The sequence below is a fragment of the Hyla sarda genome, chromosome 1, assembly GCF_029499605.1.
Source record: "Hyla sarda isolate aHylSar1 chromosome 1, aHylSar1.hap1, whole genome shotgun sequence".
In the NCBI taxonomy this organism is placed as follows: Eukaryota; Metazoa; Chordata; class Amphibia; order Anura; family Hylidae; genus Hyla; species Hyla sarda.
This window is the reverse complement of record NC_079189.1, coordinates 302,672,140-302,689,364: the sequence shown is the minus strand read 5'-3', so window position 1 is coordinate 302,689,364 and position 17,225 is coordinate 302,672,140. Positions and strand designations below refer to the sequence as shown.

The 17,225-nt window shown below is 40.4% G+C and overlaps 1 protein-coding gene across 11 annotated transcripts in view; it reads left to right on the top strand.

The window, feature by feature from the left end:
- MYO9B (myosin IXB) overlaps window positions 1–17,225 on the top strand; it is a 195,539-nt gene that overhangs the window by 140,186 nt on the left and 38,128 nt on the right. For 8 of the 11 annotated variants that reach the window (XM_056518137.1, XM_056518135.1, XM_056518145.1 and 5 more), the window contains 15 exons: window positions 469–582; window positions 1,245–1,284; window positions 3,133–3,255; window positions 3,985–4,065; window positions 4,304–4,414; window positions 4,506–4,628; window positions 6,862–7,011; window positions 9,420–9,589; window positions 10,998–11,936; window positions 12,036–12,090; window positions 12,175–12,293; window positions 12,383–12,534; window positions 12,626–12,810; window positions 15,550–15,648; window positions 16,866–17,036. In XM_056518137.1, coding sequence (XP_056374112.1) covers window positions 469–582; window positions 1,245–1,284; window positions 3,133–3,255; window positions 3,985–4,065; window positions 4,304–4,414; window positions 4,506–4,628; window positions 6,862–7,011; window positions 9,420–9,589; window positions 10,998–11,936; window positions 12,036–12,090; window positions 12,175–12,293; window positions 12,383–12,534; window positions 12,626–12,810; window positions 15,550–15,648; window positions 16,866–17,036 — 2,632 coding nt within the window. The remainder of the gene's footprint in view (window positions 1–468; window positions 583–1,244; window positions 1,285–3,132; window positions 3,256–3,984; window positions 4,066–4,303; window positions 4,415–4,505; window positions 4,629–6,861; window positions 7,012–9,419; window positions 9,590–10,997; window positions 11,937–12,035; window positions 12,091–12,174; window positions 12,294–12,382; window positions 12,535–12,625; window positions 12,811–15,549; window positions 15,649–16,865; window positions 17,037–17,225) is intronic. The other 3 variants (XM_056518143.1, XM_056518142.1, XM_056518141.1) reach the window with 1 other exon arrangement.

Here is a 17,225-nt window from a genome sequence, read left to right as displayed (position 1 = left end):
AGCCCTAAAACTGGTCGGAGTACAACTGACTCAACCAGGTCCCGATGGATGCCATAAACTTCAGTGGGGTCCATCAGGGATCCGGTAGTTTAGTGGGGGGGGGGGGGGGGAGGGGAATAGTGAATGCACTTTTTTTTTTCTCTGCTAAACTTCCGTAATTTTGACAGAATTGCCGACGGAGCTCCCTTAAGTGGAGCCCGACTGCAAATGTGAACCCAGCCTAAGGCATGTACATTTGGCAAATGGACCAAACAGAGAGCACTATGGCAGCTTCCATTTAGCTGACGTAGAGCCCAATGAAAGAGCAGAAACGTGATGTGTGTGCAACCGAAGACAGTAGTAAATCTATTGTTTTATGTGAAGAAATGTAAGCAGAACAGCTTTGTTGCATAATTTCTTTAAGATATATAAATAATATAAAAGCCCTCACATCTGTAATCAATTATGTCTCTCCCCTGTCACTGGTAGAGAGCGGCACTCCCAGCTGATGAACAGTATTAAGGGACTTTCCTGGCAGGGGGATGACCCAGCTAACCTGCTGCGCACCCTTTCCCTACGCAGACACTCTCGGCTTCAGTTACAGTGAGTGTGCAAGGGACTCTTAGTCTGACTACAGAGGAAACAGCAGTAAAATTAGCATTGTGTGCTAATGCATAGTACATGTGCGTTTTGTAAGCTATGCATTGCTGTAAAATGCTGGGCATGTGTTGAGAAAATGTCTTGCAGTTTTTTTTTGCAGTGTTCATGATAACATTTAGCTTTGTGCTGTGTGTTCTCAATGTGTCTCTGACATGCATTAGTTACAATGCACATAGTATAACTGTACGCATGCATATAAACACTTAGTAGGGTTTTATAAAGACTACAGGTAAGTTTGGTAAGTTTACTTATTAAGAGTGTTAAGTGTTTTCTGTAAACTAACATAGCTTTTGAATTATGGCAAGAATAAAGATATGTTGCACACCTTTCCACAGTTCTTATGTGATATGGTTTGTTAACAAAATAGCTTCTTATCATAGAAGAGGGTGTGCCATGTGGTAGAGTAAATTGGCTAACATTACTCCTTTGTTCTTAACATAATCAGAACTGTTTAAGGGAGTGCACTTATCTCATAACTTTACATCTATAGCTAACTAAATATCGAACTGGTTATGCTGCCAGGGTGCTTCAACCAAAACGAAGGATGTGCTTTTTAGGGGGTAGAAAGGCTTTCTAAATCATTCTACACTATGTTCTCTCTACAGGAAAAGTAAAGGTGCACGCCAGAAGCAGCTCATTCCAAAGGTAATATTATCAATAATTCCTTCCTTGAATTAAGTAATATTACTTTTGTCAGCACAAGGAATTAATCTGTTGGTTCAAATGATTTTCACTAAAGGGATATCTGTCATTTGAGTCGTACAGCAGGAAATGTATGTAATAATTATTGCCCACAAGTTACCTTATATCTTCAAGGGAATGTGGCTTCAATGATGATGGCTTGGGGTGGGGGGGGGTTTCACCTTCAGGAGGTAGAATTGTCTACATAGTAAGAACAAATGTATTCAAACAAGGGGTGGCTGCCGGAAACCTTGATGTACCTTTCAGGAACAGGAACCCCGTTAAAGAGGCAAACATGCTCAGGATGCATGCACACAGTCCAGGCTTTCTCCTGCACATAGCTCGATCTAGGCCCCACCCCCCACTTCCTGTGTTCCAGCTGGGCTCTCCAGTTGGCTTTTCTTTCTTTTTTAGGCTATCAATTGGAGGGAATTGATAGGTCATTTTTCAATGACTCATTCCCCTTAAGTTGGCTATATGAGCTTGTTTTATACAGTAAGTAGAACTAGCCCTATAGAGGTTGAGAATACAGTGCATGCTGGAGCTGGACTAAGCAAGGAGCACAAATATTGTAAATGGCAGTAACTAGTTTGATATATTTTTTTACATAACCTTACAAAAGTATTGTCACAGTAAGTAAATAATGCTTCGAAAAGGACCCTTACATTAATAATGGAAAACCTTAGTAACTAATAAAGATGATTAACTCTTTCTTGACCACTATGCAGCTGTATACCTTGACAGTTGTAATGGATTGTACAGAATGGGTTCAGGAGCGAAGTCCGCTCCATACAAGGCAGGTGCCAGCTACTACCTGTTGATAACGTTTTAAATAATGGGTGGAATTTGATGGTTTGCCCCTGGAACAGATTGGCAAAAATGTTCAACTTTTTGCTTATCTGCTGTACCCGCTACAAAGTGGGCAAAACGGTGCAGAAGGGGTGTGGTTTCACATGGAGGGAGTGTGCTCTGAATATACTAGAAGCATATAAAATTTGTAGAAATTAGTAGAAATCTATGCCATCTTCAAGCTGACGTAGATTTCTGAGGCTGCCGCACCATAAACGGTGCAATTAAAAAGTTATAGATGTAACGTAACATGCACTGTGTAAAAACAGAAGGGTGTTGCAAAATTGCTATTTTTTTATTTTTTTTTATGGCATATTACTGTAGCATTTCTGTTTTGATGAGATATGTTTTGTCAGCTAATGTGCTGTTTTGATGATGGTATCCTGGAGCACCAAATGCTCCGGTGTGAAAATGTAAGCCTCACAAGCTGACAAGAGACCTTGTAAGTTTTAAAGCCAAGAAAGCCAGGAGCACTGTATAAGGGAAATGTTATTGCTTCATGAAATCTTGGGAATTTACTTCCTTATTATTTGGGTTAATATTTTTGAGAATGCCTTGCATGTGCATGTAATAAGGTCCATAAAACGCAGCCTGCCAAGTATAACATTGGGGGTAGAGAAGACTGGCCTTCACAAAGCCTTTCCACACTGCACGGAACAATTTTAAGATGACATGGGGCTATAAGTTGGTCAGAGTTTATTGCCGAACACTGTTGCCCAAACACCTGTGACTGAATGGGTGTAAATTCTTTAGTTATATTCTAAATGTAGTGTATGTTGGACCAACCTCAAAGATATACATAGGGTCTTTGGGTATCCTGTTTGTCACTATGACTATACCTAAGATGTAATCTTTTTCTCCTCCAATGTGTGTCTTAATGGTATTCAAGTTTAACATTTCAGAAAATAATGAAACTCCCTACAAATCATAATTTACCAGCTTTGTCTTTCATAATGTTCCCAGAACCTGCTTGACTCACAGTCTCTGAAAATAATAATGAACATGACTCTCCATGATCGAACTACAAAATCCCTTCTTCACTTGCATAAGAAAAAGAAACCACCCAGCATCAGTGCCCAGTTTCAGGTTTGTTCTGGTTAAAGTTAAGTTGCCCCACCATTTTCTGTAACATTAAGTATGGATATAAGAAATTGAGCTGTAATCAGTTACGTTTTTAGTGTTTAAAGGGGTACTCCGATGCTTACACATCTTATCCCCTATCCAAAGGATAGGGGATAAGATGCCTGATCGCGGGAGTCCCACAGCTAGGGACGCCCCTTATCATGCACGTGGCACCCCGTTTGTAATCAGTCCCCGGAGCATGTTCGCTCCGGGACTGATTACGGTCGACCGCAGGGCCGACGGCGTGTGACATCACGCCCCCGCCCCCGTGCGACGTCACGCTCCGCCCCTCAATGCAAGCCTACGGGAGGGGGCGTGATAGCTATAGCTACTTGACATTTTCTCTTTTCTACACATAACCACGCAATAGTAGATGGAGCCTTCTGCTCAGTGTTTTAGGTAACCATAGCCAGCATGATACCCAGCACTATAACATTCTACTTGCACTGGCAACAGTTATCTAGGAGACCAAGCAGGAGGCTCCATCTCCTATAGCCAGGTGGCCGGGAGCACAGGCAGCAGCTACTCCATTCAGGTGTTTGGAGGTCAAACTAAAAATTATTGTAATAAAGAAAAATGACAATTGTGCACAGTGCTATCACTAATTTTTCCTTTGACTTTGTATGTACACACACAAATTTGTTGTTAAATAATGCAAACTTTTCCAAGCATACATATTTTTTTTTCTTTCAGGCATCATTAAACAAACTCTTAGAAACACTGGGAAAAGCTGAACCATTCTTCATCCGGTGTATCCGCTCTAATGCTGAGAAGGTGGGAATTCACTATTGCAATAAAAAATGTTGCCATTTCTTTACAACTCAAACTTTTTTGCAGAAAATATTTGCATCTGATGACACCAATAAAAACCAAATTTTTCCCTCATTGTAGAATGCTAAGGAATGGTATTCTCTCTTGACTATTCATGTTGTAAATGTGTAGTTGCTGCATGTTGTGCCTGTCATTATATGGGAGAGTATTTTAGTTACCTCTTTTATTCACTTTCAAATAGATGGAGATGACTTTTGATGAAGTATTGGTGCTTCAGCAGTTGCGATACACAGGAATGTTGGAAACTGTGCGAATACGCAGATCAGGCTATAGTGCAAAGTACACATACCAGGTACTTGGATAGCCTGGCATTTACTTATTTTATGATTGATAGATTTATATATCTATTGTAATTACATTTCTTTCTGGTCTTCACTTTTTAGGAGTTTAAAGACCAATTTCAGGTTCTTCTTCCTAAGTCATCATCAGCCCTAAAAGGGGAGATCACGTCTTTGATGGAGGAGATTGGTCTAGACCCTTATAACTACCAGCTGGGAAAAACAAAGGTTTGACTTTTTTATATATGTTTTTTTATTGAACATGTTGGGGGAACTGTTAGCGTTTATTTGTTGACTTTAATGTATCTGGTTATAGCTACTCATGATGTGACTAATGGGATTCAGGAAAAGCGGGGCAACTGAATATAGTGCACATCAGTATTTCTGTGGTGTATTTAGTGATTAGGGACATTCATTGTTTTTATTAGGGACATTCAATATTTTCCTAGCCAATATTAGTTTATTATGTAGATACAATATTAGTTTATTATGTTGACAGTAAAAGGGTTAGCCTATTATTATATCTAAGGCCTAATTGCATTATTGATATAATGTCAAAGTGTAGCACAATTACTGTGAAAGTTATTGTAAAAATACTGTTCTATAATACTAATTCTGACTTTAGTAGAATGTAGCATACACAAACACAGTGATGTAGATAAATAGTGAAAAACACAGTGAAACATATGCTCTGTGAAAACTACAGTAATAGGACTATTCTGTATTATTAAACAAATCATATCAGAAAGTATAATATATAAAACAAACCTTTAATCACCTCCTGTGCTCCTTAATGCCACCGGTGTCCTGCTCTGGGCCCTGCAACGATGGTCTTCCTGAGCAGCAGCCCGATGTGTCTGGCCCAGGAAGCACCAAGGTCTAGTGTGGGACACTGCCGCTCAGCAAATTGCTAGCTGCAGCGATGTTTCACCTCAGCCAACAGTTCACTGAGTCACAGTGAGACAAACTGGGCCCGGGTGCTTTTGTTTGTCTGCCTTTTATTGGACAGCAAGGTTTCTAATAGGGCTCTTAGTAGCCTTTTGGTTCTTTTTTTTATTTTTCCACAAGTGTGATACAGTTCCCATCCCAGTTTTGTACTGTGGTCCTCTTTTTTTGTTTTTAAACATTAACCCCTTAACGACAAAGGACATAAATGTACGTCCTGGTAATTAACGCACCAGGACATATATTTACATCCTATACATGACCGCGAACAACGGAGTGGTGCTCGTGCCATGCGTGGCCGGTCCCGGCTGCTATCCGCAGCCAGGGACCCGCCGGTAATGGCGCATATCGGCAATCCTGCTGATGTGTGCCATTAACGCCTCAGATCCCGTGATCAATACAGATCACGGCATTTGCGGCAGTGCGGCACTTAATATGGATGATCGGATCGCCCACAGTGCTGCCGCAGGCATCCAATCATCCAGCATGGCGGCCGGAGGTCCCCTCACCTGGCTCCAGCCATCTCCAGAAGTCTTCTGCTCTGGTCTGAGATCGAGCAGACCAGAGCAGTAGAAAGCCGATAATACTGTTCAGTGCTATGCTAGCACTGAACAGTATTAGCAATCAAATGATTGCTATAAATAGTCCCCTATGGGGACTATTTAAGTGTAAAAAAACAAAAGTGAAAAATGTGAAAAATCCCCTCCCCCAATAAAAGTGTAAATCGTCCGTTTTTCCCATTTTACCCCAGAAAGTGTAGAAAATGAAATAAAAATAAAAATGTTACATATTTGGTATTGCCTCATGTGTAAATGTATGAACTATCAAAATATAATGTTATTGATCCCGTACGGTGAATGGCGTAAACGTTAAAAAAAAAAAAATTGCTGCTTCTTTTGTCACATATTTAAAAAAAAATTTATTAAAAGTTTAATACATGCAAATGGGATATCAATAAAAAGGACAGATCACGGTGCAAAAAATCAGCCCTCATGCTGCTGCCTATACAAAAAATGAAAAAGTTATAGGTTGTCAAAATAGAGGCATTTTAAACGCACTAATTTTGTTAAAAAGTTTGAGATTTTTTTAAAGCGATACAGTAATAGAAAAGTATGTATTCATGGGTATCATTTTATTCATATTAACCCACAGAATAAAGACAGCATGTCATTTTACTGTAAATTGTACAGCATGAAAACGAAACGAAACGCAAAATTACATTTTTCTTTTCAATTTCTCCACAAAAATAGAATTTTTTTTAAAATTTTGCCATACATTTTATGGTAAAGTGAGTGATGTCATAACAATGGACAACTGGTCGCGCAAAAAACAGTCCCTCATACTCGTCTGTGGATGAAAATATAAAAGTTATGATTTTTAGAAGGCGAGGAAGAAAAAATGAAAACACTAAAATAAAATTGTCTGCGTTCTTAAGGCCAAAATGGCCTGTGTCCTTAAGGGGTTAAGAAGAGGGAAAGTATGATAAATATTTGTCATGGTCACCTCTGCTTTTCAGGTGTTTATGAAGGGACCAGAAAGGCAAAAGCTGCAAGATTCCCTTCATCAGGCTGTCATCAGGAAGATTATTCTGCTGCAAAGTCTTTTCCGTATGGTTGTGGATAGAAGAAATTTTCTAAGAATGAAAAGTGCATGCATCACCATACAGGTAACACATATGAAGAAGAGATCGATATACGGTAGATCTATATAGATATTCTATTGTATTAGTTATTTTTAATGCAATATATTAAGGTAAATCTGCCAAAATCGTTGTAGAAAGGTTATTTCTTCTAGCTGGATGTAGCATAAGCTGCATGTAAATGCACTCAATGACATTAACTACCCCTATTACTTTTTCTTTGCTGAACATTGTAATTGAAAAGAGGGAAGCATTGAAGAGAACCAGTCAGCGGTTTCATACTGCCCGAATTCCAGACAGACTGACAGGTCTTTCCATGTGTGGGTGTATAACTGCGTGCTGCACTTCTTCTGGATATGATTATTTATATGCAGGGAGCCCATGCTGCAGCGCCTTCACAATATGTGCTGTACCCGCTAGCAGACTTAGGGTATGTTCACACTGCGTAAATCCGCTGTAATTCCGAGTGGAATTACGCGCAGTGAACATTAACATCAGTGTGAATGGGTTTTCCACTATACCCGTTCACACTGAGGATTTTTTTCCGTCAGACAATTCCGCCGCTGAAAGTGACCCGCGCAAAGAAAGAACATGTTCATTATTTGCATAGAAGGCTGTGTTACTATCCATAGAGGAAACTTTTTTGATTTTAAAAATTAAATTTGAGAATGTTGTAAGGTATGAATTTGCCCATATATCTTAACATACTTTTTATTATGCTTTAAAGAAATGTATCAAAAACATTAATGTCAGGTCCACACAGAATCCAGCCCATGAATTAAAACTTTATCTTCATATTAAAAGTAGAAAAAATGTATACACCTTCCCTGTGCTTGCGAATTCTGCTCTTTCCAACCTCCCACAATCTATCCAAACAAAAGATTGCAGCACTGGCAGTTAAAACTGCCATTTTATTTTTCCATTAAACACTGTGCAGTTCAAATAGATAAGACATGAAGTTTTTAATGGAAACTGCCAGTGCCACAATCTTTTAAACATTTTTTTTTTCTGGCTATTTATTCTCTTTTTACATTGTTTAAAGGGGTTCTCCAATGGAAAACACACACACACACACATATATATTTTTTAGCAACTGTTGCCAGAAAGTTAAAGGGTTACTCCACTCCCCACCGTCCAGAACATTGAGTTCCTGAACGATGTGTGCGGGCTTCCGTTTTCCCCTCGTGACGTCACGGCCTGCCCCCTCAGTGAAAGCCTATGGGAAGGGGGCGCGACGGCCGTCATGCCCCCCTCCCATAGATTTGCATTGAGGGGGCCGGACGTGACGTGAGGGGGCGTGACGTCACGAGGGGGCAGTCGTGAACACGGAAGGCCGCACACAGTGTTCAGGAACTCAATGTTCCGGCCACTGGGGAGTGGAGTAACCCTTTAAACAGATTTGCAAATGAAATATTAAAAATAGGAGACTCAGTCCTCAACTATATCACTCAAAAAAGTGGCTGATGGATAGATGGTTCAGATGAAAAACATTAACTTTCCAGACCAATTAAGGTTATAATATTTAATGTAAGAAATAGCAAAACAATCCTAAAATCACAGCCGCAGGACCCTACGTCTGTGATTTTAGGATTGTTTTGCTATTTCTTACATTAAATATTATAACCTTAATTGGTCTGGAAAGTTAATGTTTTTCATCTGAACCATCCATCCATCATACACTTTTTTGAGTGATATAGTTGAGGACTGAGTCTCCTATTTTTTATATTTCCTTTCTTAATTCTCATTTGGGTGTGAGTTTCTCAGTTAACCTTGAATATTTTTTCTGTGAGCTTCACATACCCTATTGTTTATCAGATTTGCAAATTACTTCTATTTAAAAATCCGAATTCTTCCAGTTCTTATCAGCTGCTGTATGCTCCAGAGGAAGTTCTTTTCTTTTTGAATTTATTTTCTATCTGACCACAGTGCTCTCTGCTGACACTTCTGTCCATATCAGGAACTGTCCAGAGCAGGAACAAATCCCCATAGAAAACCTATACTGCTCTGGACAGTTCCTGACATGAGGCATCAGCAAAGAGCAGCCTCAGACAGAAAAGAATAACTCAACTTTCTGTTCAGCGTACAGCAGCTAAGTACTGGAAGGATTAAGGTTTTTAAACAGAAGTGATTTAAAAATCTGTTTAACTTTCTGACACCAGTTGATTTAAAAAAAAATTGTTTTCCTCCAGAGTACCCCTTTAATAAAGGTTGACCAACCAACGACACTTTACAAACAGAAGTGCTCAATCAAGTGCTCTCTCTTGTTAATCAAAACCTCTGATATGTCTTTATGAAATGTGAAAAGATTTGTAGAAGGGCGGTTACTTTTTGTTCAATTTCTCCATTGTTAGATGTTCATCACAATAAAACAAACTTTGCAGAAATATGTATTTTCATGTATATAGTAATAATGTAAATATATAATGTCCTTTAAGGCATACTGGAGGTCATATCTTGTGAGGCGGAACTTGGCAATAAGAAAGAATGCTGCTATATGCATCCAGGCAGCATGGAAAAGTCGTGTACAGAGAAAGATCTTCATCGGTCAGATTCAGGCTATCAGAATGTTACAAGCACTTTGCAAAGGATACTTACAAAGGCAAAAGTAAGAGAAGTAGTGAATCCAATGAATTGTGCCTGGAGTTTCACATAATATATTATTGCTGCTCTTCCTTGATTTAACCTCTAAAGTGTGCTGGACGAAATGTAGCCCTGGTACTTAAGACTAGACTGGTACATTACTCACCAGGGCATACACTGCGGCATGTACAATCAGTGAAGAGAGCGAACATCGGCAATGTCGCTGATGCCCGCCAATAACCCTTTAGATGGTGTGATCAAAACAAAAACAAAAAATCATTGTGCTGAAAAATTGAAAAGAAACCTCTATTTTGTAACTTTTGGGGGCTTCCATTTCTACTAGTGCACTTTTTGGTAAAAATGACAACTTATCTTTATTCTTTAGGTCCTTAAGATTAAAATGATACCCTACTTATATAGGTTTGATTTGGTCTTACATCATAACTACGTGCACAGAAATTTATACGTTTAAAAATGTGCTCTTCTAACCCCTATACCTTTTTTATTTTTCTGCATACGGGGATGTATGAGGGCTAATTTTTTGCACTGTGATCTGCAGTTTCATTAATTTATATATTTTTATAGTTCGGATATTTACGCATGTGGCGATACCACATATGTTTATTTTTATTTACATAGTTTTTTTTTTATCGGAAAAGGGGGTGATTCAAACTTTTATTAAGGAAGGGGTTAAATCACATTTATTAACTTATTTTTTATTTTATTTTTTACACTTTTTTTTTTGCAGTGTTCTAGCCCCCATAGGGGACTATAACATGCAGTACATTGATTCAGCACACTGATCAATGCTATGCCACTGCATTGGATCTTAGGCTTGGAGCAATCAATCCCTGATCGGACATGCAGGAGGCAGCTAAGGGACCCTCTTGATCCGATCAAGCTGATCGGGACACCGCGGTGGTCCCGATCAGCCAGACTTAGCTGCCAGGAAGCTTTTTGTTTAACTTTGGACGAGGCGATGAAGGGTTAATACCCGGCATCACCGCAACGCAATATGACTTAAATATACATCCTGCGTCGTTAAGGGGTTGAAGGGGTTATCTGACGGGATGGCAGGGGGGGGGGGGGGTTTACAACTTTGCCCATTGCATATTATATAAAAAGAGAAACCTTTACTTACCTCAAGCGTTCCCGCAGTGCCTCTGTTGTCCCGCTGCAGTCCCTGGCTGCGATCCTCTTCCTTTTAGAAATCATGATGCTTGGGCCCAGAGTGACATCAGGGCCCCTGAATGTCATAGTACCGCTAAGCAAATCACTGGCCGATGTCCTGCCTCTGCCAGTGATTGGCTGAGCTGCAGTGTGTCAACCCTCCACCTGGATAACTTGTTAATGTATAAAGTCCTGTAGGTGAAGAAAATAATAATAATGGCATAGTGTTTCTCAAGTCAAATTATTATTTTGTCTCTTTCAAGGTTTAATATCATGTTGGAAGCAAAGAGGAAGGCTGATGCAGAGGAGGAGAAAAAAAAACAAGAAGCTATTGAAAAGGAGAAAGAGGCCCTGGAAAAAGAGAGACAGGCCCTGATGGAAAAGATCCAAAAGGAAAATGAGCAAAAAGAGAGAGAAGAGGAAGTTAAAAAGAAAGCAGGAGTGAGTGAGGCTGGTGGTCCGAAAAAAGGGTCTCAATCAGTCATACTTAGTGTACCTCAAGAATACAATAAGGAGGAAAAGCAAAGTGAAGCAATAAAGGAAGAACCAATTTGGCTTAAGAGAACAAATGAAGATGAGAGGGTTCAAAAAGAAAACGACCGGAACAAGACTGAGAGAATTCAGTTGGAAAAAGAAGATAAAAAATTATCCCAAGCAGAAGAGCGAGGCACATATTTAGGGAAATCTGATCGTATAGTGGCAGTCAATGCTGGTGGTGAAATGAAGAGCCTTGACCGTACATCCAGCAGCAGAGAAAGAGAAAACAGGAGGCTTCGATGCTTGCTCCATGACATGCTGCAGAACAAACATACCTACACCTCATTGGAGGGGGATGAGAACTTGGAAGGAGCTATTTCCAAAGTTGTGCAGCAGGAAAAGACAGATGAAGGAAAAGAACAAGATTTTATTAAAGCCAGTGAAGCAACAACCATAGATCAGGATTCAGAAAAACCTAAAAGGCCATCAGATCTTTGTTTGGACCTTCAGCAGCCATCAGAAAAACAGTCGAAAGATGCAACACTAGATGTGGAAACGCCAAGTGTAGGGATCATACAGAGGTATAGTGACCAGGGGAGTCTTAGAAATAAAGCTGAGAAGTGGAAGGAGAAAAGACAGAATGAGTCTGGCCAGGTTGAACTTACAGGCACATCTGAGCAAAAGGAGGTTAATCATCAAAAAGATAGCACAGAAATGTCAGAAAGGTATTTTGAGTTTCTTTTTAATAGTAATTTGTTGAAGGGCAAGTACAAATGTTTTTATACAGTACAGTATAACTAGTTGCTCTCATTATTTTCCAACAGAGAAAAGTCACCTTCAGAGGACTCAGCAATGACACAGTCTCCTCCTGCCCCTCAGGTTTGTGTATTAATGGATTTTACAAGACAGCCAAAACTGTTTTATAGTTTGTAATATTTCATTGGTTAATCACTTTGTTCACAGACACCTCCTGTCCCTGCTGAGGTACATAAAGGATCAAATAAGCCTAACCTACAGAAGAAGAAGTCTAATGAGTACAGCACTCATTCTGAAGTTGTACCACCTCAACCCTCAGACTCTAGGTGGGTAAGATTATCAAATAATGCTGAATTTGCTAGCATACTAATTAATAGCATTTCTGTGAATAAATTCTCTTTTCTTTTATGTGCAGGCACAATTTCAGGGGTCCTCTTTATAGGCTTTTGGGAAAGAAACCTGATAAAAAGAACAGCAAAGAGAGTCCTCTCACGCCAGATGGCACAGAACAACCATCTTTCCCACCTTCATCCCAGGATAATGTTGCAATCAAGAGATCCATAGAAGGTTATATTTCATCAATATGTATTCTTAATAACTTCTGCTCCTGACAGCCCCGCATTAAGTCTGACATATAAACACTTTATATACCCCACAGGGACAGTCATTGGAGGACAAGCAAGTCGCCAGTCACCAATTGAACCAGCCAATAAACTTCTTAGGAGTCGCTCTATTAAAATTGGTAAAGCCACCACAGTGTCTGAGACGTGGAAGTCATCTTTGTGCCGGGAAATCACCAATTCTACTGAGTTAAAACATCTTGATGAATTTTTGTTTACTAAGGTAAATTGTAATGCAATATAGAAAGCAAATCAAACTGCCCAATTTTGTATTTTTATAGGTAAGAATAATTGTTTGATTGTTTGCTTTTGTTATTGCTATTGTTTTTTGTAGTGATTATTACTATGAATCATTTCCTTTAAGGCAATGTTCACATTGCGGAATTCTGCAAGTAGAATTCCACACTGTGAACATTATCATCAGTGTGAATGGGTCTTCGGCGAGACCCGTTCACACTGCAGAATTTCATAGGTGGACAACTCCGCTGCTGAAATTGTTCAGCGCAAAGAAAGAACATGTTCATTCTTTGCACAGAATTCCGCAAGTACTGCATAGCCATCAATGGTGATGGCGCAGTGCCCCACGGTCCTACCGCCAAAGTATTTTCTCCGGCGGCCGCCTGACGGCATCTCCGCTCACGGAATTTCACAGTGTGAACATACCCTAAAGCTGTCATTTTACACGCACATGTCAAAAGTTAAGATGGAATGGGGATCTCAGTGCTTTGACACCCCTTGTATTGTTAATTAAAGCCAGGTGAAGTGCAAGGCAAAGCTCCATGAAATATATTAGAGCCTGTTTCTTGTAATCAGTCCGGCTTTTTATTTGCTTGATAGTTTTAATAGTGTCTTTTTAACTGTTTGTGCAACTCCCAGCAAATATCCTCCTGATCTCTCATTAAAAGAGTGTTCCCATGTACATACGTTATCTCCAATCCACAGAATATAAGGCTGATCTGCATTGTTTGGAAGCCCCCGGGTTCTGAACCAGGGGTACGCGTACCCCTAAATACGCCAAGGGTTATGTGGGGGTACGGCAATTCGCTGACAAATACCGGCCATGCATTGGCCAGTATTTGTCAGCGCAGAGCGGGGATTGGTCGCCACAGCAGCTCACTATATTGTACTGCGACCGGAGCTGCCGCCACCTTACCTGAGCGGCACTTACGTGAGCTGCAGTGGCTGCTGGGCCTGATGTGAGACATCCCTGAAATTGCGTGGATGTTCCGGCACAGCGCAGAAGGACGTCACCCATCAGTGCAGCCCTCTGACTCCCGCCGAAAGGGATAGACACAGGCCTGGTAAGCATATTAAATGAAGTGTAACACAGCAGTATGGGAGGGTATTATTGTATGTAACTCATATATTGGCCCAGGGGGATTGGAGGGGGGATAATGGCAAAAGGGGATCAGAGGTGGGGGGATAATTGCTCAATGGGATTAAGATGGAAAAGGGGGTAATCATTATCTTCTCCCCCCCCCCCCCCCCCATCCATCTTAATTCCCTTGTGCCATTATTCTCCCCTCCCTCTGATTCCCTTTTGCCATTATCCGATTGTGGCAATAGGGGATCAGAGGGAGGGGGGAATAGTGGCAGAAAGTAGTGCATTAGAAAGGTAAGCACACGCCATTATGAAATTAAGTACTTTTATTACTTAATTTGGCCACGGGTACCCCTCGCGTGCAAGTACCATGCGAGGGCTACCACGGCCATACTTTCACCCTTTGGAGGTACAGTCGCGAAAAAGGTTGGTAACCCCACTGCCCTAGATAATGCATCTCCAGTCATTATCTAAGAGGCTTCCAAACATTGCAGATCAGCTGGTTATCTCCTATCTTGTGGATTTTTCACTGCTTGCTGTCTGTCAGGTTGGGTTTATACAGGCATATTTACTTTTACATGCCTATTTGCAGCGAAGATTCGGCCACTATCTGTAAAAATGTGGTTGCATTTTCGTAGGCTATGCGCTTGTAAAATACAATTCACGCAAAAGATTTTACGTTGTGTGAACCCAACCTAAATGGAAACATTCTTGTTCCATTATAAGAATGTAAATGGGCACTATCAGATACAAAAACTTTTTATATGTTTTAAAGCATGCAAAACCAATAGGTTTTGTAATTGCTTTCATTAGAAAATGTTCAGTATTTCATCCTGAAAAAGCCAGTCAAACAACTGCCCCCCTGTCTGCCCAGACACATGCTAGTCCTGCTGTGTCCATGCACCATCCCCTATGTCATGGACACACTTCCTTGATTGACAGCTGTGAGCACAGGGCTCACAGCTGGAGGAAAAATCCTCCCACTGTCCGCTGTGTCCCGCTGCGGTCAGTGAGAACAAGCTGGGAGTTGTAGATTTGCTAATGCTAGGGGAGATGTGAGCAGACAGCATACTAAGAGAGGGGGCGGAGACCTTCACAGTGAGGCCACGCCCCCTCCCTTTTAGAGGAATTCAGACTAGTGAGCTAAATTAAAAGTGTAATAAAAAATAAAGGTGCTAGACACATAAAAATTACATGTACATGGTCAGGATTAGGTACTGAGTGATAAATAAAAAAAAGTTTTGTTGTTGGATCTGATGGGTACGCTTCAAAAGTCATACTAAAATTGGCAAGGTGATGAAGATTTTTTTCTTTTCACTAATGGCAGGCGTATGTTTCTTGGAAATTAAAGCCTGACCCAATCAGACATAGATCACAGATCCTAGTTATAGGGCATTAAAGGCTGCCCTCCAGTAACAACTGTGTTTTATACAATGTCTATAAGACATGTCAAAAGCACTGTTCACGTGGGCTGTGTATGTGCAGTCATTCCCCATTAAAATGATACATATTGTTCACAGATAGTTTTGGTGGCCATGGCATCATATTTATTTCATAAACAATTGCACAATCCCCAGTTATTACTCTACATTGGCATAGCTACTCCACTTAAATGTATTATGTATGTTCATATCTTTTCAGATTAATACACTGCACCAGGATAAATCTGCCATTGAAAGTCTTCTTTACAGAGCCATGGAAATGTTTAGAGCAAATCTCAAATCTATGTATTCTTCTCCCGTAAGTTGCTGTATAAGCCCCTATGTAAAAAATTTTATTAAGATTTTTTTCTATTCTTTTGTGAGTATTGAGTTTCCAGTTTAAAAGCAGACGTGTTGCATGGAAAAATGCTTGATATACTTAAATCAAGCACCATCTTTCTTTAAACCACTGTACTGAAAAGCTTAAATGGGTACGGTCATTAAAATTATTTTTCTGCATATGATACAGCAGGTAAAATAAGATTTGTAATTTACTTTCATGGCCTTATAAATCTGGCCACTAGGGGTCTCCCTTCTGGTGCAGACTGCATTCAGTCTAGAGTCCTACATGGGACTGGTTCTTCAATCCCGCTCCCGCCTGATTTTTTTTTTTACCAATCCTGCCCGCTCCCCATAAAATGTTTGTCCAATCCCGCCCGCTCCCGCTAGCATAGGAATGTACCGACCCTAGGGTGCAATGCTCTGTACATACCCCCCATGTATAGCAGTGTAGGTACTACACACACTGCTATGCATGGGGAGTATGTGCAAAGCATTGCACTCTAGTGTATGTACAGATGCGAATAGCAGTGACTGTGCAGACGGAGGCCCTGGCTGAGCGGGGGATCCAAATAAAATGGCAGCAGGGGGAGGAGCATTAGGCTGAGACTGAGTCACTGAGGCTGCTGTGGGATTTTGCAGGATCTGTGGGACCCTCAGGCATAGCGCCTGACTGCCCGCATGCTTCTTGACCGCCCGCACGTTTTGGGTTGGGTCCCGCGGGATCCCAATCCCAATGCAGGGCTCTAATTCAGTCTGGTCAAAAGTACAGACTTTGGTCTCCTGGCAGGAGACCAAACTCAGGAAGTGCAGTCTGGCCATAGGCAGTGAATAGCACTTGCACGCCCTGTTTTATACACAGTCTGTACTTTTGAGCAGACTGAATGCGTTCTGGATCAGAAGGGAGACCCCTAGTGGCCAGATATATAAGGCCATGAAGGTGATATAAAAATACCTTGTTTACAGGGAGTGAATTTCAAATCTTATTTATTTTTACCTGCTGTATCATATGCAAAAAAATAATTTTAATGAAAGTGCTCATATAAATAGTCAGAACATATAATACTTACTTAGGAAGGTACAACAAGATATGCAGCAATGTACTTTCTTGCCTGTCCGTTTGTTATGGTGAGAAAGTACGTGTAATAAAATATTAAGATAAAGATAAATGTATGGATTCCTTGTTTGCTTTTTCAGCACATTCATGCTGGTTACAAGGATCTTATGGAAAACTTTCAGCTTCTTGTGAGTAGCCTAACGAAGGAAAAGAATGAGAAGGATGTGAAGCTTGTCCTTAACTTGTTCCAATCATTCCTGGATGAATTCACACGTGGTTACTCTAAGAGAGAGGACCATGATCTGCAGAAAGTAAGTTTAGTCTTTCTTTTTTCAGTTATTTAAATTGCTTCCTGCAAATCTTGAACATTTTTATGAATTACATTCATAAGCTATGCACTGTCCCAAAATGAGTGTTAATAACATTTTTATCTCCCGTGACATAGCTGAGGCCTTAGAAGAGAGTACTTTTTTTTTTTAGTAAGAAGCTAGGTGCAGGTA